The sequence below is a fragment of the Sturnira hondurensis genome, unplaced genomic scaffold, assembly GCF_014824575.4.
Source record: "Sturnira hondurensis isolate 20B ecotype Veracruz unplaced genomic scaffold, ASM1482457v3 Scaffold0007406, whole genome shotgun sequence".
Taxonomy (NCBI): Eukaryota; Metazoa; Chordata; class Mammalia; order Chiroptera; family Phyllostomidae; genus Sturnira; species Sturnira hondurensis.
The window spans coordinates 9,147,413-9,173,935 of record NW_028080037.1 but is presented as its reverse complement, the minus strand read 5'-3'; the positions used below and the strand labels follow the sequence as shown (position 1 = coordinate 9,173,935).

Genomic DNA, 26,523 nt, shown 5'->3' with positions numbered 1-26,523 from the left:
AGTGTGTGCTGAATGGACAAATTAGTTCCTGCTCTACAGATGAGCCAGGGACACCAAGAGGTTAAATAACTTGCCCACGATTTGGCACATGGCGGAGCCCGATTTTGTGATTCAAGCCCTGACTCCAGAGCTGTCGGCCCCTCCCTCCCACTGACCCTGGTTTGGTCCTGGCTTTTTTTCTATTACCCTTCACTGCTGGGCTACCTTCTCATTGGGAGTGGATGAGACGTAGGGAATTTGGAGAGAATGAGAGGGAAAACAGCCTGTTGCTGGAAAACTGTCCGTCCTCACCGTTTCTCCACCTGAGTCCTGTGGAGGGCTGGTTGGTTTCCCCTCCAGTCAATGGTGCAGCTGTGAGTGGAGCGAACTGGCCCTGAACTTGTAACATTGTAGCTCTGGAAGATCCGTCCCAGCTAAGCATCCCACTGCCATCCCACTGTGTAAAGGGGCCACAGGGGGCTGCTGGCCCCCAGCTCCAGGAGTTTCACCGAATCTCTGTTTGCGGGTGATGGGGGCCTTTGACTGGTCTCTGGGAATATCCCAGTTTGGTGGGGACATGGATAAAAATGATCTTTAATGAGAAAGTTAGTTCTGCCAACACCCAGGAGTCTGGGAAACAAGAAGTCCTGGTTTGGCACCATCCACGGGCTCTGGAAGTGGTTCCCGGAACCTCTGATGTGGTTTCGGGAAAACGGGTCAGGCTGAATTGGCTGCTCACCCGGAGGCCCCTCTCTCCCCCACTTCCCCCACTTTTTAGTTTGATGGGTCTATTTGATGTGGGTTATAGAACCTGGTTTTGAGGTTCTCTGAAGTACCCGTCCCTTCGACATTCAGTCAGAAATCTGGGTGTCTTGTTACATAGCAGGCACTGTGGGCACAGGTCTGGGGACAGAAGTGAACTTAGACTTGGATGAGGGAGGTGACTGAATCCCACACCTTTGGGACAGTCACCGGCAGGGGCTGGTAGGTAGCAGGGAGAGGTGCCTGCTGTTGGGAGGGTCTGTAATGAAGACTCGCATTTGGCCAATGAACTCTGGGAAAGCTTCTTGAGGGGAGTCACTATGGAACTGCTATCTGAAGGTATAGAAGAAGTTAACTGGAGGGACAGACAGAGGCAACAGTGTGTGCAAAGGCCCTGGGGTGGGCCAGGAGGCATGCTGCATTTGAGTGAATGAAGAAGACCGTCTGGTGGAAGAGGGAGTGAGTGAGAGGGGTCAGATCACATGAAGACTTGGGAGGCTGTGTAACAACTTACGCCAAACCGACCGTGGCTTAAAGCAACAGAAACTTGTTCTCTCAGTTCTGGAGGCCATAAGCCACTCTGAGTAAGGCGTCAGCAGGGCCGGGCCCCCTCCGAAGGCCCTGAGGGAGAATCCTTCCTTGTCTCTCCCAGCTTCTGGGGTTCCAGGTCTCCCTTGCTTGTGGCCACGTCACTCCAAGCCCTGCTTCGTCTTCACCTGGCCTTTCCCCTCTGTGTCTTGTAGGTCAGATCTCTGTCTGTGTGTCTCTTATAAGGACATTCGTCATTGGATTTAGGACCCAGTGGATAAGGCAGGATTATTTCATCTCACGATTCCTAATTTATTAAACCTTCAAGGGCCTCCCNNNNCCCCCCCCCCCCCCCCCCCCCCCCCCGCAAATAAGGCAACATTCACAATTCCCAGTGGATTTATCTTTTGGGGAAGTAAAGAATTTGATGTTTATTCTTGGAGTCTTGGGAAGCCTCTAAAGGGCTTTAAGCAAAGATGTGGCAAGACCAGCTGTAAGAGTTTTCTCTTTCACAGCGCGGCGAGGGCTGCTGAGCACTCAGGCGCAGACAAGGGGTCTTCTCCTCCGTCACCTGGTGGGAGCTGATGGTGGCTTTTCCTGCAGCGGTGGAGGGAGGGATGTTGAAAAGGGAAGGGAGGTGTAATGGGAGATCCTTTTTGTCATCGTTCATTTATTCAGCATTGCCCCGACTGATGGCACCGACGTGGTAAGCCTGAAAGAGGACATTCTAGACGTTTGAAGCAGCCGTTCTCCCTTCCCTGAGAGGTGCTGGCGTTGCTCCCACACCCACAGCCCCCCCCCCCCCCCGTCAGTTGCAAGTTCTGTGTTTGCCGAGGATGTGGACTCTGGGTGGATTCCTATGGCGCTGTCGGGGTGCTGAGAACCCAAAGGACAGACGGCGTGCTTCCTTTCCAAGTGCTCCCCAGCAGAGCCAGCCAGGCCCTGGGGAGGCAACCATCCATTTTAAGACTAAGAGCATTTGGGGTCAGACAGAAGCAAGTTCAAATCCTCGCTCTGCCCCTATACACTGTGAGACCTTGGTGAGTCGCTGACCCTTTGTCCCTTCCCCTGGAGATGCCAGTTCGTATCGTACTACAAGATACGAACACATGCTTTCTTCCATGCAGTTAATAGCGTCCTCACCTAGTTAAGGCCACGCTGTGGCAGGAAGCCAATTAAAGCGCAGGCAGGCGCGCTCTCTCTCCATCTATCTCCGTAGCCTCTTTATTTTTCACTGACTTATTATTTTGTTTTATAACAAGCACGCCAGTCGTGTGCAGGAAAAATAAATGAGAAAGGCAATTTGGCGCTGACTGTTGGTTGCATTTGGTTTGCATTTCATTAAGAACCCCACTCTACTGTGGTGCCAAGGTCAGACTGTGGCCAGAGAGGCAAAGGGGTAGGTGGACGAGGAGGGCCACTGTCGCACGGAAGGCGTAGGAGGCGAGTGGAGGGAGCGACGCAGGTGGTCCAGCCCATCGGCGCTGGGATATAGTGAACTGTGGCCAATCTCGCCTCCACCAGCCTATAGCTGTATGGCTTTGGGTAGACCACTCGTACCCCATCTGTAAAATGGGAGAATATGATTACCCACGTTATGGGGCTGACGGGAGAACTAAATGAGAGGATGCCCTGACAGTCCTCAGGAAAAGGGTAGTGGTGATGGAACCAATGTTTTACATTAAAGCGGCCACGCGGGTTTGTTCACAGGTGTTTATTTGTTCGCTGTCTAGCAGGTGCCATGCCCCATCGTGGGGGCCGGGCTGGAGGCGGGACAGAACGTCCGGAGGCCCTGGCCTCTTGTTGTGGGGCAGATACGCCAGGGGCGTGTAGCCCAATAAATCTGCACAGTGCCGGGTGATGACGACAGCCCCAGAGAAGAAGAGAAGCCAAGGAAAGGGGGTAGAGAGTGGGGCGGCGGGGAGGGGGGGGGCGCAGGGTGCCTTCCAGTTCAGGTGTGGTGTTTGGGAGGGCTGCCCTAATGAGGCCGTTGGAGCACAGAACTGAGCGAAATGATGGAACGAGCTGCAGGGATCTCTGTGGAAAGAGTATTTCAGGCGAAGGGAATGGCATGAGCAAAGGCCCTGAGGCAGCTGGTAGGACTGCGGTGGCCCCGGGCGGGAGCTGGGCAGGGGATTAATAAACATGAAGGGGTATAACGTCCGGTGGTGCTTGGAGAAAACCGAGGTGGGTGAGGGACAGAACGTGACCTAGGGGACTTCTGGAGGCCTTTGCGGGGTGGGGCTTGCGGCAGTGAAGGTCTCTCTGAGGGTCTTGGTGTCGGGACTGTGCACGTTTGGCTTGTGTTGCTGCTCTCCAGCACCCTCTAGCCCTCCCGTATTGAAGCGATGGTGACGGGTGGGTTCCCACCAGGTCCCCCTCTGCGAAACGAGTGGAGCAGGGCTAGGAAGGGATGGCAGGGGTGGCGATTAGAACACGTTCTCTGGGGGGACACACAAGAGGCCACTGCCAGTGGGGACCTCTCGGGAGCCTCACTGAGAATTCGAGGAAGGAACAGAGGGGGTGTGCTAGCTTGCTAGGGCTGCAGTGGCCAAGTACCACTACAGACGGGGCGGCTGACCTCACGGGAGCCCAGTGTCCCCGTTCTGGAGGCTCCCGGTCCGAAATCAAGGTGTTGGCACAGCCAGGGCTGGGGGAAGACTCCGTCCCGGCCTCTCCCTCAGCTCCTGCTGGTTGGCTGGCCGTCTTTGGTGCTCCTTGGCTTGTCGAAGTGTGGCCCCCACCTCTGTTTTTATCTCCACGTGATGGCCTCCCTCTGCCCGCCTGTATGTGCACCTGTGCCCGCATTTTCTCTTTTTACTAGGACACACATCATATTGGGTGAGGACCCCCCTTACACACACTCTAACACGGCCTCGTCTCAACTTCACCGACCGCGTCGTCACTGACCCTATTACCAAATGCACTCACAGTCTGAGGTCCTGGGGGTCAGGACTTGAACATATTCTGGGGGCACACAATTCAGACTTACAAACCTTTTTATGGGGGTGCTCACCTATGTACCCAAGAACACACGTGCACAAGTGACTTTTTATCAGATAAACACACCCGTGGAACCAGTGCCGTGGTGAAGAATCTGAATATTCCCAGCTTCCCAGAGGCTCTCCAGAGGGGGCCTTTTAATGTTCCATTATGTGTCTTTTTATGCCATATTAATGCTTCAAGAACTGTGTGGACTTTTTTTTTTTTAACAATAAAACCAAATGGAACTTGAACAATAAAGAGCCCGCTCCCATGGGCGCCTAAGGAGAGTGCTCACGTGGTGCCCTCCATCAGGGAGTGGGAGGGCCGTGGCTTTGACCTTGGTGCTGGGCGCTTTTCAGTGGAGTCCCCCCCAACCCTGGCCCCCGTGTCCTGCAGAATGGTCCAGGGTGCACTGAAGTATGGATCTGCTTAGTGCCCCGGGTGCCTGGGGCAGCGAAGTCCCCTCACCTGTCTGTCCTGGTGCATACATCAGGTCACATTCTGTGTGTGCCATGAAGTGACACGTGTCATTTCAGGAAACGCAGAAAGGCAGGTACTGGCGTTAGTCCCATTTTACAGGCGAGGAGGCTGAGGGTCCGCAGGGTGACTTCCCAAGCCCAATGTCTTAGGGGGTCTCTCAACGGCACCGGGACCTGGCCAGCGGAGGTCACGGCTGTCCCTGGATCTGCAGTCCCTCGTCCGTGGACAGGCCAGCTCATCCCAGGGAGGGCCCGTGTGGGAAGGGGCCTTTCCAGAATGGCGCTGTCTATCCTAGTTCCTTTTACTAAAGCGATTCGGCAACCTTGCCGAACTAGAACAGCTGGCCGGCTGCAGAGTGGGGTGCTGAATCTCACTGCCGCCCCTAGGCCCACACGCCGAATGGCTTTGACCCAACCATGCTAGGACATACCCCGCCCTCTTGTACAGGAGAGAAATCCAAGGTGCAGAGAAGTGATTCTGAGTTTGTTGGACTCCAACCTTCGTTTTTCTTGTCGTCGCTACAAAACTTAGCACAGGCTGTTCCAAGACGGTTATGGCCACGATTGCTTCGGAAAGTCAGTACCCGCTGTGCTGCTGAGCCGTCCGCTCTCGCTGGGTTCACCGTCCACCGGTGTCTTTGCAGAGCAGATAGTGTGTTGGCCGTAGGTGGAGGCGTGGGTCCCCACAGAAACCCAGGCTGGGCCCCGGCAGCCTCCCCAGGGTGGCAGATGGCACTTCGCTGAACTTCAACAGACCTGGGTTTTACAGGCCCTTTGCTAATGGTCATGAACTTGGCATTTGCTTTTGGTACTTGGGGAGCCCTGAATCTCTACCTAAATTGGGTCTGAGCAGGTGGAGAGCACACAGCCAGGTATGTGACAGCTGTGGGAAAGGTGGCAGGGGACAGACTCACCGATTGATGGCTTCTGTCACTGTGTCAGCTGTCAGCTTTTCCCCCTTCTCAATCCCCAGCTTCCTTCTCCCAGGAAACGGCACCTGCCCCGCCCTGAGCCTGGGCTCTCCCTTTAGGCTTCTCAAGGAGAAGCAGTTATCTGTGCAAGGGTGTCTGTCTGTCTGTCTGTCTGTCTCTCTCCCTGTCTGTCTCTCTCCCCTTTTCTCCACAGAGCCGTTCTCCCCATTTTACCTCTTCATATTAGAGGATAAATGATCCACTTGCTAACATAACACATTTTCAAAATTGCGAAAAAATACACATCACACCAGATTTGTCGTTTTCACCATTTTTAGTTGTACAATTCCGTGCCTGAAGTACATGCACGCGGTTCTGCGGCCATTGCTACCCTCCGTGTCTAGAACTTCTTCCATCTCCCCAAACCGAAACTCTGTCCCTGTTCAACATTCCACTGCTCTCCCCTCTCCCGGCCCCCCGAAACTGGCACTCGGCTTTCTGTTTCGGCGACTTTGACGACTCCAAGTACCTCCTGTAAGTGGAATTACACAAGATTTGTCCTTTCGTGACTTTGTATTTCACTCGACATCATGTCTGCAGGTTCAGCCATGGTGGAGCATGTGTCAGAGTTTCCTTCCTCTTACGGTTGAATAATACTCTGCTTGTGTGGACGGCCTGCGATTTGTTCACCCACCCATCCACGGGCGCCCATTCGGGCTCTTTCTACCTTTTAACTGTTCTGGATAATGCTGCTATGGACCAGTGTGAACGTGTATTTGTTTGAGACGTGAGATTCTTTCAGATCCGTATCTCGGAGTGGAGTTGCTATATCATATAGTAATTCTGTTCAACTTTCTGGAGAACCATCCATTTTCTCCATATTACTGCACCGTTGTACATCCCGCCCCCAACCCCCGCAGCCTTGCCCCTGTTTCTCCGCATCCTCATCAATACTTACTTTTCATTTTTTTGGTCACAGCTGCACCAGTGGGCTACACGGGATCTCCTAGTGGTTTAATTTTCATTTCGTTAATGACTAATGATGTTGAGCACCTCCCCGTGTGCCTGGCGGCTGCCACTTGTGTATCTTCTTTGGACAAATGTCAAGTCTCTTGTCCATGTTTTCACCGGGTCGGTTGTCTTTTTATATCCACTTCACATTCACAGTCCCTCCATCGGCTGAGCCCCACTAGCCAGGCGGTAGCCATGACAACCCACAGAGGCGAAGCACAGACCTGCAACTCACCGGGTCTGGCTGGAGCACCACCTCTGTGGGCTTTTGGGCAAGCAGCTTCCACTCTCTGTGCCTCAGTTCCCCCTCTGTACAGTGGGGACATGATCTCCTACCTCCCAGGTAGGCTCTGAAAATTGGACGTAATGCTGGGGAAATGTTTATCCCCGTGCCCAGAGTAGGGAGGTCTCCAAGAGACAGTAAACTTCTTATTAGCTTGATTTTTACTCCTGCTCCTTGATTTAATTTGCAGCTCACGGCCTGTCCCGTGACAGACACTGCCTTCCTTTGCATCCACTGGAGACCTGGGACGGACGCTGTAGACAGTGATGGAGGCGACCACACGGCACAGGGATTCTGTGAACAGGACACAGTGGGGACGGGGGGTGGGGGAACTTCAGGAACATCTTGATGTGATGGCTCAGTTTGCACCCAGCATGGCCTTTGGTGGCAGCTGTCTGTCTCTGTCAACCTGCCACACCTGATACATAATTCATCCAGGGGCTGAGGGGCAGGTGCATTTGCATATGCAGGCGGAGGAGGGGCAGAAGCCTCTCACCCAGGTCCCTGGGGCCTGTGGAGCAAGGTGAGGGCGCAGGACTCAGGGCCCACCACCACCGCAGCCTTTCTTTGCAGCAGTTAGACCCCAGGTTCTGCCATTTCCCGGAGACTTAAAAAGATTTGGATTTGACATTCCTCCCCCAGTCTGCCTGCCGAGATGCCAGTCACCCTTGACTCCAGGGCACCATGGAACAAAGTGTCCGAGAGTGCAACGGTTTTCTTCCTACTTTAAAAACTCACACGCTCATCTTCCCTTCTCATCTGCTGCATTGCCCGCCCACGTCACGCCTCCCCCCATGGCTGTGTCCCTCTTTTGGAGCAAAGGTTCATAGATTTTCCTCTGAATTAGGATCTGTTCGCCTGTGGTTGGAAAACACCGAGAGCAGCGTTTATAGATGTGGTTTCCTTGGAGATAGCAACATGGGCCCGCAGACCCGGGAGCCTGCCCGACCACAGGCTGGCTTCTGTGCGGGGCGGGGACCAGGAAGTGAATCCCCCGGCGCTGGGCAGAAGCCATCGGCCCTGTTTCTCTGTTTTCTGAGCCAGTGAAGTGCCCCCAAGTGAGACCCCTCGGCTGTGAGAATGTGAGAACGAGGACTGATTTTCCAAAAAATTGTTTAAAAGATTTTATTCATTTATTTTTAGAGGGGAAAGGGAGGGAGAAAGGGAGAGAAAAAACATCAATGTGTGGCTGCCTCTCATGTGCCCCCAACCAGGGAACCCGGCCTGTAACCCAGGCCTGATTCTTGACTGGGAATTGAACCTGTGACCCTTGGGTTCGCAGGTCAGCGGCACTCAGTCCACTGAGCTACATCTGGTTATATATTTTGGATCAGTGCCATTTCATTAACCTGTGTGCTGGCAACAATTATTTTAAGACATTTAAATGAGCAACAAAGCCACATTCCCTTTATACATGCTCGAGTCATGGGCTTAGGAAAACAGTTGAATTGTTAGTTTCCCAGGTTAGAAGACAGAGGCTGGGTGTTATTCATTCTTTCAACATCTATTTCTTGAGCGTCTACTCTGTACCAGGGTGTGTGCTGGACACCAGGGATATAGTTATTAACAAAACTGCCATGACCCTACCTTCCCGGAGTTGATATTTTCTTTTTTTTTTTAAAGATTTTATTTATTTATTTATCTTTATAGGGGAAGGAGAGGGAGAGCAACATCAATGTATGGTTGCCTTTCATGCGTCCCCTGCTGGGAGTTGGCCTGCAGGGAACTGGTTTGCAACCCAGGCATGTGCCCTGACTGGGAATCGAACCGCGATCCTCTGGTTCGCAGGCCCACGCTCAATCCACTAGCTACACCAGCCAGGGCGATATTTTCTTATTTTTTAATTGCATTCTTCAATGACAGTTTGCACTCAGTATTACTCTGTATTAGTTTCAGGAATGTGGCACAGTGGTTAGACAACCATATACGTTGTGAAGTGATCCCCCCTATATTGCCCGTACCCACCTGGCTCCGTACATACTTATTCCACTATTATTGACTGTATTCCCTATGCTGTTCCTTACATCCCTGGACTGTTTTCTAACTACCAGTCTGTACTCCTCAATCCCTTCACCTTTCACCCAGTCCCCCAGCCCCCTCCCCTCTGGCCACCATCAGTCAGATTGGAGTTGATATTTTAGACCAATGATCGGAAAACGTGGCCCATGGACCACAGGTAGCCCACTGCCTATTTTTGCAAACAAAGTTTTATTGGTACACAGCCTTCCTACTTTCCTTCCCTCCCTCCCTTCTTGCTTTCCCCTTCCTTACGAATTACATGTACATTTCACTCATGGCAGGCACCATCTCTGCAAAAGATCAACACATGGTCAAATGTGGAGGTTCCCTTCACCCCCTCATTTCCCCTGTCTTTTCTCAATGGGAATCTTTCCAGTTCTTTCTCTGTGGCCTTCAATACAACACAGGAATATACAGTAAATATATTCAAACATTGTGTTGCCATATTTATACATATTTACCTTTATGTATATTTATATTTGAACAGACAAGATCATACTCAATATGTTGGTTGGCAGTGAGTTTTCCCCAAATCAGTGTGTCTCAAGAGGTTTTTTTTTTTCTGCTCATGGAGAACAGGAGTGGGCCAGCCATGGCCCTGGGCTGAATCTGGCCCACTCCTTGTTTTTGTAAATAAAGTTTTATGGGAACACAGCCACGCCCATGGGTTTACATATTGCCCAGGACGGCTTTTGTGATTCAGTAGCAGAGTTGGGCAGTTGTGATAGAGATTGCATGGCCTGCAAAATATGTAATGTTGACTGTCTGGCCCTTTATGGAAAAATTTGTTGACTGTGGCGATAGAGCCACCTTGTTTATCCTGATAACTACATAGTGCTCTCAAGTGCAGCTGTACCATATTCTATCAAATCACTCCCCTATTAAGGCATCTGCTGTTTTACTCTCCTTACATGCTCCAGTGTGGACCCACTACGCTGGGCTGTTGCAGGGGCGCCTCGGTTTTGACATAAACACTGGATTCTCCTGATGGGGTGGGTGCATGCCATCCGTGCCGTGTGCCGCCGTGGCCCTGTGGCTATCCCGGAGAGCGCCCTTTGGTGATACCTTTCCTCTTTTCTTTTGCCGGGCTCCATCCCTGGTCTGGCCTGAACTCTCAGTCTGGTTCGTGGGGAGCCTGAGCGGAGGCGGGCATCATGAGTGGTACTTCATGACCACAGCATCGGCCTGTGCCGAGTGTGCCGGTAGCAGCACAGGCAGGTGTCGGCGCCGCAGACTTGCCGGGCAGAGCAGTGGCCCCCCAGGAGCGTGGTGGCAGTTTTGAAGAGACATTGTTAAAATGTAGGTAGATGCCTGGGCCCCCCCCCCACCCCAAAGGATCTGAAAAATGGCGGAGTGAGGGTATTAGTCAGACTTAGAAGAAAATTGAGTTGTAGACTTTTCTGAAATGGGAAATTCAGCTTCCGTGGTCTGAAGGCTGCAGTGGGGTCTCTGGTTGCAAAGAGCAGAAGCCAGGTCTCACTGACTTGATGAGACAGTGAACCTACCCGGAAGGTGAGGGGATGGCCCTCAGGATGGACCAGAAGTCTCGGGAAGGAGCAGGATCCAGGGGGCTCTGTGTGTCAGGAATGACTTAATCAGTTTGGGGGGAGCCACGAGTGGATCCACCGAGCTTCAAAGATTTTTTTCAACCATCATGTGTCACTCCACTCAAAATTCATGTTTTCTAGAGGGAATCCAGTTGGTCCGACTTGGCGCCTGGTGACTAGGAGGGGAGGCGTCTGTCCTTTGTTGTCATCCAGATGTGACCGCGCACAGGGGAGGAGAGAGGTTTCCCCAGAGGGCACGTTGCGGGTGGGGTGAATGCTGGGTGGTCACACACAAATGCCCCCCGCAAAGCCGCAACGTATCTTAGTGGCTAAGATACAGGGTCCAGCCCAAACGACGCCCCTTTGGTATTACAGAATCTTTTATTACAAAGTCATAAGCATGTAATTCTGTAGCCCAACAATCTCACACTCAAGCACACCCTGTGACATTTTAGGCGACGTGTTCCAATTAACACCCCAAATTATCACCCCCACATTATTACCCTACCAACCACACTCCAGCGGGCGTCCCTTCTGCTGGACCCTGTGTTTAAATACGCAGGTCCTGCTGAGTGAGAATAAATAGCTGGATGAACGTGTTAAGTCCTGATTCCCAGAGGGCCCCCGCCGTCCGTATTATTTGATTCTGAATGAACGAGTTTTGTATTCTAACGAGTCACCGCTGGAAGCAAAAGCCGAAAGCAGGTCGAAGGTCTCGGCTGGGAAAAACACCACCGATTTCGGGCGGCAGCTTTTCAAACTCACGGGGGAAAAAGCGTTTCCGCTTTCTTCTCCCGGTCCCTGAAGGACAGACCTGGGTGACTTATCGGACATTCCACGCCGCAGGCATCACACCGGGGGCAGTGTTCCCGTGCTGTCTGCTCCGCCGGTGCTGACTCATTCACCCCCACGGAAGGAGGGGGCAGACGGGAGGTCTTGGGAGGTTATCCCGTTGTATAAATAAGAGGAATGAAAGCCTCGCAGTTTTTGACCAGCCACAAGGTCACGGCCGTAAGTCTGGAGGAGAGGGAGCAGGATCCGTGAGGACGGATGGTCTTGCCCTAAACCCCCATTTGGCAAGTACGGAACTAAGAGCAACCCAGGCTCGGCGGCTGGCCCGCGGGCACCCAGCCAGCCCCCGGCCCGTCCGAGTCCTCCCCAAACCCGCCACAGTGGTAGATGCTGTTGTCTGCCTCACAGGCCGTGATGGATGCGTTTCAGCAAGTTTCGTGTAGAAGAACCAGGTTGAAATGTTGCCTCTTTAGGCACGTCCGTAGGAATTCACTCTCAGTTCCTTTGTTCCCAGCATAAGGGAAGCTTCTGGGAAGTATTTCTTGGCGGCAGAATACTCCCAGTTAGTCTGAATAAATATTCCCAGCTGCCCTTGCTGGCAGAGAAGATGCCCTGTGCTGGCTCAGCCCCTGAGCAGTTGCAAGTTCTGTGTTTGCCGAGGATGCGGACTCTGGGTGGATTCCTATGGCGCTGTCGGGGTGCTGAGAACCCAAAGGACAGACGGCGTGCTTCCTTTCCAAGTGCTCCCCAGCAGAGCCAGGCCCTGGGGAGGCAACCATCCATTTTAAGACTAAGAGCAGTTGGGGTCAGACAGAAGCAAGTTCAAATCCTCGCTCTGCCCCTATACACTGTGAGACCTTGGTGAGTCGCTGACCCTTTGTCCCTTCCCCTGGAGATGCCAGTTCGTATCTTATGGAATAGAAGGAGCCCCGGCTGGCGTAGCTCGGTGGCTTGAGCGTGGGCCTGTGAACCAAAAGGCGGCCGGTTCAATTCCCAGTCTAGGGCACGTGCCTGGGTTGCAGGCCAGGTCCCCAGTAAGAGGGCATGTGAGAGGCAACCACACATTGATGTTTCTCTCCCTCTCTTTCTCTCTCCCGTCCCCTCTCTAAGAATGAATAAATAAAATCTTAGGGGAAAAAAAAGAATAGAAGGAGCGATGCCTATAAAATGCTTAGCACAAGGCCAGGCGTGTAGTCAGGGCTCGGTGACTGGCAGCTGCCGCAGCGAGAACCAGGGTGCAGGGCCACTCGGCAAATCCCTGCTTTGGACAGGACGGGAAACCGGCCTCACAGCCCGAGGTGACTTGTGAAGTAGTGACAGAGCCTTCTGCTTCCTTACCAGGTGACCTTGTCACTGCAACACGAGGCTTCCTTCGGGGTCCCCTGGGTCAGGCCAAACCTCCCCCTGAAGGGTGGGTGTCATGGACTGAGGGTAATGATGCCGCCAGTGTCTCCCTTCCTGGGTCCCCCCCCCACCTTCTTTAGGGTTCCCGATTTTAGGGGATGGTTGTGAGTCAAATGATTCCTTGCTCGGGGGGGCGTAGGGGGGGCTAAGGGAAGGGGGAAGAAGCCAGCCCAGGCCAGCGCTTACTGGCCCCACCAGCCCCCTGAAGACAGCCCGCGGAGACCGCTGTGCCAGCCCGCCTCAGAGATTGTTTTTTCCTTCGGGCAAGGGGCTGGGGAAAGCAACCTCAAAGGAAACATCCAGCCACACGCCCGTGAAATCTCTGCCCCAAATCAGCCGTCCTTTTTAATAATGAGGGCTGTCATGAGCCCGGGTTCTGTCGGGAAGCATGGCCTGTGTAGATATGCGGTCTGTAACTGATTTATGGGTTGGGGAAGAAAAAAATGAGATTAGTTGCTAATCAGAGGGATGCAGGAAGACCAGCATGCCTGGACGCTGGTGGAGACCGGGTCTGGACGGCAGACTCGAGGCTGGCTGGCTGGGGCAGGGGAGGCAGGGCCTAGCTGTGCAGTGGGGTGGGCCTGGAGAGGGGCTGTGGGCTGTGAATTATTCCATGGGGCAGGGGCAGCGTTGTCCATGTCCAGGTCAAGAGCTGGCTGAGACCAGCCTTCCAGCAAGATGCTCAGTTTGCAAGTGAGCAATCGGTCCTTTCAGCCAACCCTGAAATTGATGGCCCGGCCAGCTCCGGGTCCGTTCAGGCACATCTGTGAAATGGGAACGTGTGTAACGAGCTCCGACAGGGGAATACCAGGCTTTCAAAGTCAGTGGGATCTGTGATCACACACACCCCGGGCCTTATATTGAGTTGTGGTCTGGGTACATTAACTGTGGAGAACCCCAGTTACCTTAATCATACGATGGAAGTCATAATCGTTCTTACCCCACATGAGATAATGTGTCCTGAGCACAGGGCCTGCCCTCTGCAGTCCCAGGCAGACGGAGCCCAGTGCTGTTGTCTGCAGTCCTGTGAGCACTGGAATTCACTCCCCCAGGGGTCTAGTAAAGGCCCCTAGCTTTCCTGGAGGTTCATTACCGTCCCCTCCCCACCAGGCACTCTATGCAGAAACACCTCCTACTGGAAATAAATATTTAGGGTGGGGTCCCAACCTGGCCCCTTCTCACAGCATTGAGGCAAAATGACGCGTGGGAGGTCCCACCCTCCCCCCCTGCCTTCCACAAGGAGCCCACCAGCTTTTGTGTGATGGTGCATCGGACGCCCTGGGGCTCTCTCCAATTCATTAGGATAATGGACCCCTCACTACTGGTATGCCAGGTTCTGTGCTGGGTGCCTGGGAGCTATAAAATCAAACCACACGTGGTCCCTGCCCTCCTGGCACTTCCAAAGGACACCACGTAATGAGTCGGAAAAACACGTGTGAGCTCCAAAACTGTGGCCAGAGCTTGAAGGAACACGGAGGTGCTCAGACAAGACCCAGCCTAACCCAGGTGGGGTCAGGCGGAGGCAATGGAAAATGTCAGGTGGCAGGGGTGGCTGTTCTTGGGGTGAAGGAGGCAACGGGAGGTGGCATTTGGGGGTTACTTTGGGTGGTGTGTTTCAATTTCCTACGTTCACAGAAGTCTAGACCCTCCCAGGACAGGGCTTGGCAAGCTGCAGCCTGAGGGCCGATTTCGGCTGCCGCCTAATTTTGTGGTTAATAGGACCGTTGCTGCACCCATTCGTTCACGCGTTGTCCGTGACTGGTTTTGCGCCACAGCCACACAGTTGCACAGAAGGGACAGAGAGCGTGTGACTTGCAAAGGCAAAGATTTTTATTGCCTGACTTTCCCCCATTCCTTTTATTTTATCTTGTTCTCACCTTGAATCTGAAGCAGCATCTTAATGATAGTGTGTGTGTGTGTGTGTGTGTGGAAAATTTTTCTCTGTCCCCAAATCAAGAATTGATAGACGGTCTTTTTTTTTTTTTTAATTGAAACACTTTTTTCAATTACAGTTGACATTCAGTATTATTTGGTATTAGTTTCAGGTATATAGCATAGAGGTTAGACAATCGCACACTTTACAAAGTGTTCCTCCTGGTATTTCCAGTACCCGCCTGGTGCCATGCTTAGTTATTACACTATTATTGACTGTATTTCCTGCACTGTACTGTACATCCCCATGACTGTGCTTCTCAATCCCTTCACACCCCCAACCCTGTCCCCTCTGGCCACCATCAATCTGTTCTCTGTGTCTATGAGTCTGTTTCTCCCTTTTTGTTCATTTATAGTGTTCTTTAGAGGCCGTGGTAGAAGGTCAGTCTCATCAATATTGGGAGCCGATTTGCTGCTGAGCAAAGTTTAACTTTTTTAAAAAACAAACACCTCTATACCTAGGTCCTCTTCTCGTTGGGGGCAACGGAGCGCCAATGAGTTAATGAATGCACCACTCGATCAAGGAACAAGTATCCAGGACCCATGGACCTGGGCAACAGGGTGGGGATTGACTATGGGAGCGGGGAGAGCAATGAAGTGGGAGGGGGGGTGGGGACAACTGTAACTGAATAGCAATAAAAAAAAAAGAATTCCGTAAAGTGCCCAGCCCCACGTGTGCCTCTGATGGCCCTCTCAGAGGCAGAGGCCGGGCTCCTTGTTTTAGTGATGAGCTGATTCTGGGTGGTGTCGAGTGGTTTCTTGAGGATCAAGGCGTGGTGGTGAGAACCTGGAGGATGTCCTCTGGAGGGCGCAGGGCGCGGGCAAGGGGCCCTTGGAGCGTGCGTTCCCCGCTAGGGCTTTTCTCCGGATGCCCCTGGAAACGCTGCTCGTAGTTCTCCTCTTCCAGGGGCTCCACGCATCCGCCGTCAGGCATCAGCCTCCTTCCCTGGTGGGTCAGCCTGGTGCTCACACCTTCATGTGTTTCTCCCGCGGCCAGAGGTCCAGGTCCCTGCAGGATGCTTCGGTCCTTTTCCTGGATACCTGTCCACCTTCCCTTGGCTTTGAGTTCTGACTTCCATCTGGGAAGGCCTTTAAGGAGCCTTCCATAAAGCTGACCTTAAGGAGCGTCTCAGTCTGTGTCTGGAGGAAAAGAGATGTCTTGGCACGGGACCAGTGTAAGGAGAGTGTTTGCCGGGCCCTGCCAGGTGCCAGGTGCTGTGTCAGGTGCGAGACGTACATCAGTTTGTGACACATGGGTTCACTGGATATTCATAAGGTGGAGGCATTCTTACACATTGTTACAGGTGAGAACACTGGGCTCAGAGAGGTGCAGTGCCTTGATTAAGGTCACACAGCCAATGAGGGGGAGAGACATAGTTCCTATGTTACTATTATATCTATTTTTCTAATTGTAGTAAAATGTACAGAACATAAAACTTACCATTGTAACCATTTATAGTGTACACCTCAGCATCAGTACGTACATTCGTAATCTTGTCTGACTGTCCCCTCTGGCCACTTCCACAGCCTCTTACTCAGCCCAGAGGGAAACTCTATGTCCATTAAGTTGTCACTGTCCAGCCCGTACCCCACTTCACCTCTTTCCCCGGCCCTGACAGCCTGGCAAACACGTATCTGCTCTCCGTCTCCCAGGCCTCACGTATTCTGGAAATTCGTGTAAGTGTGGTCCTACAACACACCGATTTTTGTGCCTGGCTTCTCCCACTCAGCGTCCTGTGTTCAAGGTTTCTCCCTGCGGTAGTATGCGTCCCGAACTCCTTTGTTTTTGTGGCTGAAGGATGTGCTACCATGCGGCTGCGTGTTGTGTGGCCACACATTGCGTGTCACCTCCTCATCCACGAATGGCCCTTTAGGCTGTTGCAGAGAGCGCTGCTGTGACCTCCGTGTTCAGGCTTGTCGTACAAGCACTGTACAACAGTGTACAAACTCTCCGTGTTTGTTGCTCAGACACCGGATTCTGATTCTTTCGGGTACGTATCTGAGGATGGAATCGCCGGGTCACGCAGTAGTTCCATGTGTGACGTCCTGAGGCACCACTGGGCGTTTTTGCACAGCGGCTGTACCGTGTCGTGGTCCCACCGGCAGGGCACGAGGGCCCCAGGTTCTGCACGTGTCCTCGCCAACACTTGTTGTTTTCTGATCCCAGCGGGGGTGATGTGGTATCTCATTGGGGTTTCCAGTTGCATTTCCCCCCATGACTCATGGTGTTGAGCCTCTGTCCATGTGTTCATTTGCCATCTGTCTATTTTCTTGGGAGAAGTGTTGAGTCAAGTTCTTTGCCTGCTCTTTAAGTTTTTTTTTTTACTAATATTTAAAAACTTTTTGTAAGGCCTAACTTTCATTCAGAAGTCAAGTATACAGCTTTTATCTACAGTTTGCTGAACTTCTATACATTGATCTACCCAGGCACTCGCCGCCCAACAAAGACAAAGGATGTGCCCAGCTACCCTCCCCACCCCCACAAAAATTCTTGGGTCCCCTCCCCATCAATAACCTACCCCAAGGAAATCACTCTTCTGGCCTCTCTCACCACAGATTATGTAGTTTCGTGTGTTCTTGACCTTGATGTAAAGGGAATCAGAATGAAGCCGTACAGTCAGGACTCCTTTGTGGCTGGTTTCTTTTGCCAACACTCTGTCTCTGAGACTTGACACTCCAGCGCAGAGGTCAATTCTGCGAGCGTACGGTGACTTATTTATCCCGCTTATCATCAGTGGGCTTGAGAGGGCCCCGGGGTCTGTCCACGAGAGGGGCGTTGCCAGGAACATCCGCATGCAGCTTGTTCGTGGACACGGGCACTCGTTTTGTTTGGGGACGTCCCCGGGGGTGAGATTGTGGGGTCTGAGGGTGTGATCCGCCTTCGTACGTTCTGTCCAGTAGTTTTTCCAAAACAGCTGCACCAGGGCACCGTCTCAGCAGAACTCCGTGAGCGTTCTGGTTGCTCCGCGGCCTTGTCCATGTTCGCTAATGCTCGCCCTGTTTAGGCCTCCTGGTGGGGACCGTACTCAGATTAAACTACCGAACGCTTTTTTAGCCAACGTCGAGACGTCTCTTCCTCCTCCTCCTTTCAACTTCCTTACCGCCTCCTCCCTCTTGTTTCTCTTCCTTCTCCTTTTCCTTCTTTCTCTTCCTCTTTTTCTTCTTCTGAGTGTATTTTACATAAAGCTGGATACCAGGAAATAATCACTGTGAAATGATACAGTTGATGTGAAAGCTTATTGTTAACTATGAAAATACAGAAAGGGTGTGAGTGTGTCATCTCAAAGCCCGGGATGCCCCCCCACGGGCAGGGAGATGCAGGGGGTCACAATGAGACTGCCGCTTCCGCTTTCCAAGGGGGGGGGTCCTTCATGCCTCCGTCTTGCCAGGCCCTGGTTCCTTAAGGCCCTGCTTTGGGGGTGGGCTCAAGCCAGAAATGATGGTTGTCACCTGGGCCGAGTGTCTTCTCACTAGGTGTCCTCCCGGTGCCAGACGTGCCAGGCCCTTGTGCTTTCAAACGACCCCCTTCCCTGGGATCGGAGCCACTGGTTTGAGGGTCTTTGCCTCTGCCCCTCCCTTCTCACCCAAGAAATGGTGTGATGCTTTAGTTTTGAATCTTCCATTAGGCAATCAGGTCAGGCCAAGTGCAAAGGAGTTAAATTGGGAGGGAGGGACAGGTCACCGAGCCACGGGAAGGACCAGCGGGCATTTTCCCCTGTTCCGGAAAATGTTACCGGATCGACGCTTGGCAGCACAGGGCGGTGCACGAGAATGTGCGCTCACGCCTGTCCCCACCTGTGCCTGCAGGGAGCTGGTCTGTCCCCAGCCCTGTCATTTCCTCCCAATTGGCGGGGCCAGATGCTCCAGACACTGGTAATGAGACGCTGAGGGATCTGGCCGGGTGACGGCCTTGGAGTTCAAGGGGACACAACCCCGCACAAGGAAGCCGAGGGTGAAGAATCCGCTGGCTCTGTTTACCTCAAAGCCAAGCAGACTTCTGAAACAGGAAATGCTGCAAGGACTAAGCACCCTTTTGGGACTCTCCTCGCTGTTCTTTGGGACGAGGGCGCCGAGAGGCGGGCTGGCAAGTGTGTGTTGCTCTGGAGCCCTGTGAGTGCAGAGCCAGCTGGAGACGGAGGCAGGGGGTGCCCGGGGCTAGAAACAGAAAACCAAGGTGTGTCTTGGGCCTCAAGGAGCCCCTAGTGGGGAGCGCACCGAGAAGATCCTGCTAAGCCAGCCCTTCCGACTCTCAGGTGGAAACTGGGCCACGTCCCGTAGAATTCCCCCAAGGCGGACGGTGCCAGTGGCCCTTGCTGGAGGTGGGGCACGTGGACTGGGATGGGGGCCTGCTGACCTGGCCTCTGGTCTCCGCCCTTCCACTCTGGGGTGCATGCTTTGTGTGAGGTGCCGTGGGTATGAGTCCTTCCTGTCTGCGTGGCGGGCACGGGCCTGGGGGAGACACTCATTCAGTGGCCACATAAGTAAGTGCAGAATTCCACCTGGGATGTGTGAGAAGAAGCAAGGGGTGCAGGGCGCACCTGTGACCCGAGATAGAACTGGTTGTGAGGGGTGAGCCCTGTGTGTCTGGGTGAGTGATTCCTCAAGGGCGAGTAAGTCTCCACGGACAGGCAGGGCGGGGAATAGGGTTCTAGTCAGAAGGAGCGGCATGTGCAAAGGCCCTGAGGTGTGTGAGAACTTGGTGCCCACTGTGGCCAGAGTCAGAGAGTGATGAGGTGCTGATGGTACCAGGGGAAGCTGGAGAGCGGGCGTTGAGGGTCCTGCGATGCCCTTGGGAGCCACAGAGGGGCAGAGCAATGGGGAGCCTTGGAAGTTTTTGAGCAGGGGAATGTACACCTTTCAACACCTCACTCTGGCTGCTGGGCAGAAAATACACTGCAAAGAATCAAAGTGTGATGGGATTAATGTAGCCACAGGAAGGTGTGGCTTCCACATGGGATACACCATTGGTGAACCTCAAAACCGCAATGCTGTACGGAAGCAGCCAGATGCAAGAGGTTACCTGTTGTTCGGTTCCATTTGTACGAGACGTCCAGAGGCGGCGAATCCACAAGGACAGGGACGTGGGAGGGAATCACCAGGCGCTGGAGGGAAGGGGGTGGAGAATCACCGCCTGATGGGCAGAGGGTTTCCTTTGGGATGAAGCACGTATTTTGGAACGAGGTTTGCACGTTGTGCACAGTTACTGCTGCTGAGTTTACTTTAAAGTGGTTAGTTGTATATTGCACAGCTTTTGCCTCAATGTAACCAAAAGTTAAAAACATGAGTGGGACCGGGAACCTGACTGACAGGCAGTGACGGCAGCGCCTCCAGTGAGCGGGGAAAGTGGCTTGGATGGCAAGGTGGGACCGGAGATGGGAGGTGGTGAGCCGATTTGAGGAAGAGGCCAGAATTCTCTGGGTCCTGTAGTTTGCATGTTCTGTGCACATTAGACATCGGGAAGGTCGGAAGCACTTTCCTAGATCCCAACACTAGAAAGGCCGTTTGCTGTTCGTGGTAAAGCAAATACATTCCCCTGAGCAGAGATCTCAGCCCCGGAACTGGGTGTCTTTCCCTTCTGTCCCTGCTGAACCAGGCTCCGGGGCTGCTGTGGGCACAGCACCCATGTCAAGGAGTCCTGACTTACTCGCCCATCCAGAAAGCACATGGTCACCCCAGGGCTCTGACAGCCGCAGAAGATGGAGTGGCTCTCGTCAACGGGTCATGCCACCTCATTTTCTAGCTTTCTCTAAAACTGGCTCCATTTCCAGAGGAGAGCTTTTTGTAACATCTAATATCCTGTGAAGATCATGGAGAGGTTATCCCTTTTAACGGTGCCTGCAAAACACTCACCAGCTCTCAGTACGCAGTCACAATTGTTCGACACAGTTATTTGCGTCTGTTTTCCTCTCTGAGCGTCCCTGGGTGACGAGGGTAGGCGGGGAAGGTGAAGCCCACATCCTGTCCACACAGGCGTCCTTGGCGTGTGGGAAGTGATACAGGGTCCCCTCCTATCGCCTCCGAGCGAATTGCCGTCCATCCCCCCACCTCCTCTTCCTCCTGGCCTCTCTCCCATCCTGCCATCTGCCCACCTTGCCATCCTGCCACCCTCTCTTCCTTCGTCACATCCGTCCACTTGGCCATCTACCCATCATCCTTCCATCCTTTGATGTGTCCACACATCATCTGTCCCCCTCCCCACCTGTCCATCTGTCCACCTGTCCACCCTCTCCTTCTTCTCCATTTCTTTTATCCCTTCTCTCTTCCCATTATCTCTTTTATTTCATCCCTTTGTCCTTCCATTCTTTCACTCTCCCTCTCTCCATCCCTTCCGTCCGTGCTTCTCTCCTGCTTTCCTTGGGAAAGCCTTCCCATTCTCTCTTTTATTCACGAATCCTTCTGTTTCCATCCTTGCTTCCATTTGTCCATCTACCCACCTTTCCTCCCATCCCCCATCCATCCGTCATCCAGCCACCTGTTCTTCCATCTATCTGTCTGTTACTCATCTTTTTAGCCATCCTTCTGTACAACGGTCGTTTGTGGATATACTTGCCACAGCCCCGTGGCGAGAGGACACGTGGGGCTGCCAGCACAGGCCCTGGTGGGGGGAGACTCTGCAGGCACGCCCGAGCTCCTCGAAGCAGCAGGCCTCCTGGAGAGGGTGGCTTTTCAGCTGCGTATATGGAGGCCTCCAGTCTCACATGAACACACCTGCCTAGGCACTCCTTCCAGAACTCTGGACTTTTGCAAGGAGGGCTCACTTTGGCCACCAGAGGGCGCCCACCCCCCAGCCAGACCCACATGGGGTGATGTTATGGGGCAGGGAAGAAGAGCAGGGAGGTTAGTTTTAATGCTGTTTTAAACCAAACTCTCTTAAACTGACCACTCGTACTCTCGGGAAGGGCAGAAATGTTTCAGAACCAGCCTGAAAGGTTCATTCAGTTCAACTGATGCCACGCAAGGGGCTTGAGAGATCAGAATATGGAAAAAACCCACAGGTTCTTGCTCTCAGGGAGCCCACAGTGGAGTGTGGAAGACAGAGTGTTAGGACATAATGTGGTAAGTGCAGAGTCTCAGTGCAGATCAGTCATTGACTAGGCATTTAATGAGCACCTACTATGTGCTAGGCTTTGTGCCACTTGCCCAGGACAGGGAAATGAAAGATACAGAATCATTGCTCTGAAAGACCCATGGTCCACTTGGGGGACAAAAACAGAGAGAACAGATTTGGAAAAATAAGAAAGTCCAGCCACAGAGATACACAGAACATTTTAGGAGACTCGAGAGGAATAGCCAACCCAGGTTAGCAGATAAGAGGGAATATCAAGGAAGGCTTCTCGGAGGAAGAACACTCAATCCTGCTGGGACAGATTGGGGTATCAGGGAAGGCTTCCTGGAGGAGAGGGTACCAGACCAAGTCATAAAAGACAAATAGGGATTAACCAGGTAAAAAGGGGGACAGCATTCCAGGCATCATAGGCCAAGGGTTAGAGGTGAGAAACGGCGCAGAATAATGGCTGGGGCGCAGTGAGGGGCGTGGGGAGAGTGGCCGGGCTGGGCCAGGATGGGCGTGAGTGTCGGGCATCGTGCTCAGGCGTTGGGTCTCCTTGCTCTCATTTCGTGAGTGCATGGGTACATTTCCCGTTCCTCTCTCTGTCTCCCTTCCAGAGCCAAGAAGAAAAGCAAGCCCTTGAACCTCAAGATCCACAGTGGCGTGGGCAGCTGTGAGAACATCCCGGCCCAGCAGCGCTCCCCGCTCTTGTCCGAGCGCTCCCTGCGCTCCTTCTTCGTGGGGCACGGGCCCTTCATGCCCTCCACCCCTCCCGTCCACACGGAGGCCAACTTCTCCTCAAGTAAGTCACCTGCACCCTTTCATTTTTGTGGGTAAAAATGCTTGCAAAGCGTTCACTGAGCACCCCTCACCCGTGTCCGCCAGCCAACTTCCTACCTGCGCCACACGCGCCCCTTCGAACCGTTTCCCTGGTGCTCGGGGGCTGACAGGCTGCTGTCATTGGTCCCAGAGGTGATGGGAATGACAGGGAAGCCAGCACGCAAGGGATTCCAGGACAGAAACATCAGCGTTGTCCTCTTTTCTCCTCAGCAGCCTGGTCACAGAGGTTTTCTTTTTCTGCTGCGCTTAAGGCTTCTCTGATTATATTTTGTAAGTCCCGCCCCCCCCCCGGCATGCAGGTCAACACAATATAACCTTTACATCTCCAAGATGCATCTGGGTTCACACTGGGCCGTGCATGGCCGGGGATGGTTTAAATTCTGCTCCCATGGCGTCTGCTGCAGGCAAAGTCATTACTGCTCAGAGCAGAGATGGAACTTGCTGGTAATCAAGGGTTTAGGTCTTAGAAGGCACTTAATCTTCTCTGCCCAGAGTCCCCTTTTGCCAAAAAGGCACAGATGTGTTCAGAGGGGAGCCCCTGAACCAGTCCTCGGCCAAGCCAGGCACTTGTACTGATGGGAACTCGGGAGGCAGGAGGTGGCGGGATGTGGAGGACATCACCCCGGGCCCTTCGTACAGCCAGAGGGGGTCCATAGGGTGTTGCCACTCTGGTCAGTGATAAGCAGTGTTTATGGAACCCCAGTTCGTGCTAATTCACATGCATGATCCCATTTCTGTCTTGGGACGACCCATGGTACAGATGGATTAACCCCCTTGTATAGATGACGAAACTGAGGCTCAGGAGTGTCGAACAACTTGCCCGAAGCTGCACAGCTGTTGAGTAGTTGAGTAGGATTCGAATCTGGGTCTGTTCTATCTTGATGCATGGCTTGATCACCAAGGCCCCCCAAATATCCAGCAGGGTGCCGTTCTGTAAATGTGGGGTCCTATTCTTTATATAAGGCCATGGGCCCTATAAGAGTTTGATGACACCCATTAATTCTCTCTCTAGATACTTACACACGTAACCTCTGTGTTAAACATCCGACCTCTCTGACCAGTGTCAAGGCCATTGGGCTCAGAGCTCTGGCTAAGCCCAGCTGGGTGGTGGGCCTGGGGCGGAACTCAGTTTACAGCCTGTGAGGGTGGCTTGTGCGTCCACCGCAGAATCAGCGGAGACCCATGTGGACATCAGTTAGGAGACATTCCGGAGCCTGGCTCGTTTTGGTGCCCGGGGGGTGCGGGCTCTGAATCAAGCAAACCAAAATAGCACTTGCAACCCACACCAACACCAGAAAGCCCATTTGTCAATTTGTCGAGAGAAATCACTGTCAGAGAGACCAGAAACACTCCTCAGGGTGGGCCTGCCCGGCGGGAGGGTGGGAGGGAGGGCCGCCCTGGGAGCCTGGAGGAGGAGGGGGAGAAGGAGAAGGCGCCACAGCACCCGGCACCGAGGTGGAGGGAGGGCGGAGGGGTGAGGCAGCATGTCCTGGCCCTGGAGGGCGATGCCTGGGTGTTCTAGTCCCAGCTCGACCACTGACCCCGGGCCAGCCAAGAGCCTCTTTGAGACTCAGTTTCCTCGTCTGTCAACTGGGGGTCCCAATAGACTCGTCTCCCAGACGTGTGTTGGGATTAGACAAGCTCCCATCTGTCATCTGCACGGTGCTTGGCACACAGGCGGCGCCTAATAAATGGCAGGTGTTGTTAGGATATTTATTAGCCCCCTTTCCCTATAGCATTTCCGTCCTCTAGCTCCACGATGAACTTGGGGGCTGTGGCTAAATGCCTTTCAGTTGACTCCCCCTTTCCCATGGTCCCGAGAGAGCTTGGAATTCACCTCAGCCTGAGGCGGTCGCCGTCGGCGGACAGCTCTGTCTTTGGCCATCGTCATCCTACCAGTGAATGTCCACAGGGCCACCTCTGAGGGTCTGGCCACAGCTCTTTACTGTAGCTCTGGCCAGAACAGAAACACCTGTAGCTCGTTTAATAAAAACAAAACACAGCAACAGGGACTTGCATATTCAGACCCCTCCTCCTGCCAGAGAGAGCACTGTGAGGGTTCAGCAGGGCCCCCCAACTTTCCCACCCACCCTGGTCTCCTCCCCAGAGGAGTGGCCTCTGCATGCGCCCATGGCCGGGAGCAAAGTCCTTAATTAAAGTCAGCTCCGGGCCCGAGGAGGCCCTGGGAACGCCACTGCTGGTGGGGAGCCAGTGCTGGTCCTTGTGTGCAAAGAGGCCGCCCTTCACCTTTGCGGAAGGGAGCCCACGGCATCTGAGCCCCCCGCTGGGAGGGCGCGTGCACAGCCCGACCAGTGGCTGGACCCCTGGACCCCGGCAAACAGCAGCCCGAGGCAGCCGGGGGGCATGGGCTCCAGACTGCATCAGGGAAGCTCCCTCGGGCTCAGGGCTGCCACCGATCGCCTGTGTGACCTTTGTCCCCGCCTTCTCATGTCGAGGGCTCTTCTCACCCCACTCTTTGAGGCAGGCATTACAGACGAGGAAACTGAGGCCCGGAGGCTGAATGACGTTGCGCGTGTGTCAGACACTGAACCCAGAGGTGACTATAGCTGTCTCAGATTCTGTCTCTTTAGGGCACCGAGTTCCTGTCTCTCTCTGGGTCTCAGTTTCCCCCACTGGACAATGAGAGACTCTTGGGGGGGGGGGTTCTGTGTCAGAACTTAGAGACCCTGTGGCCCCGAGGCTTACCCAGTGAGCTGCTCCTAGGCCCCTCTTTTAACTCACTCAGGAAGCCAATTTGGGGGACTCCAGGAAGGGCTTTCTGGGGAACTGAGCTGCTGGGTGCTGGTCTCCCCCCTTGCTTGAAATCATCCTATCGCCTCACCACTCTTGAGTTTCAGACTCGTGTCTCTTAGTGCCACCGCCCCTCCCCCCCATGTCAGCCTTCTTCCTGCTGGCCCAGCTGAGGCTATGTCCCTGACAGGCTGAGTCCCTCTGCCCCTTTGTCACTGTCTGCTCTGGCCCTGGCTTCACTGAGAGGGCTGGTGATGGGCCATCTCACTACTCCTGACCACAATGCCGGGAGGCAGCGTTAGGCAGATCTGGCTGTACCGTGGCCAAGCCTTGGGCCCTGAGGGTGCTGAGCCACCTCGGACAGGCTGTGAGAAGGACTTCACCTCCTGGGGCCTTACCCTGCTTCCCCGGTCTGGGGGTGACGAGCAGGGGAGGGAGGGCAGTGACAGGAGCCTCCACTGGTGGAGGAATCTGTCTCCAAGGTTGGCCATGCGCAAAACACAACCGACCAGCTTCGCCCGTGCTCTGTGGAAGGTGCCGACTCAGGCTGAGAACCTGCTTTCCAGAGGAGAGAACAGTGGACTTCGCTCCCCGGACTGGCCATATTCTTTCTGTGTTGCCCCTGGCCTGGGTGTGGCCCCAGCAGTGTCTGATCCGATGCCCTCTATCCGTGGGCCAGTTTTGGTCCAACAAGCCGTATGCCTGTGAGTTCTTGTAGGTTCTCTCTGATCCCAGCTGACTTAGGTCAGGCAGCCTCTATGACCCATAGAAAGAGGCTTCTTCCACCTGGACGGGAGATAATCTGTCGTTACCAGCTGGTGAGAGAGATTTCGGGTGTGTGACAACTAAGTGGTTGCTGATGTGTCCTTGGGTAAGTCGCCAACCCCCTGAGCCCACTTCTCCCTGGTGAGGATTAGTGGAGACAAAATGAGGAATGTGCATAAATTTCCTAGCCAGGAACAGGGAGTCTCGGTCAAGGGCAGCTTTGGGAGCGGTTGCTGTAGGTTGCGTGATGGGGCAGTTCGTAACAATGACAAGAATGGCAATAATAACGGCAGCTGGCCTGTGTTGTGCTGACAGTGAGTGATCTAGGCATCATCAGTTTGGGCAAAGCCATTTACTCCCGTTATTTCATTTACGCTTCACACGCCTCCACATGGTAGGTCCTGTTATTATCCCCATTTTACGGATAAAGAAACTGGGGCCGAGGGGTTGTATCAAACTCTCCCAAGGTCACGACATCCGGAAAGAG

At 53.6% G+C, this 26,523-nt stretch overlaps 1 protein-coding gene across 1 annotated transcript in view; it reads left to right on the top strand.

Annotated features, from left to right (window-relative positions):
- LOC118991337 (kinase suppressor of Ras 2-like) overlaps positions 1 to 26,523 on the top strand; it is a 218,727-nt gene that overhangs the window by 139,364 nt on the left and 52,840 nt on the right. The window contains exon 5 of the mRNA XM_037052604.1: positions 22,298 to 22,482. Within this exon, the coding sequence (XP_036908499.1) occupies positions 22,298 to 22,482 (185 nt within the window). The remainder of the gene's footprint in view (positions 1 to 22,297; positions 22,483 to 26,523) is intronic.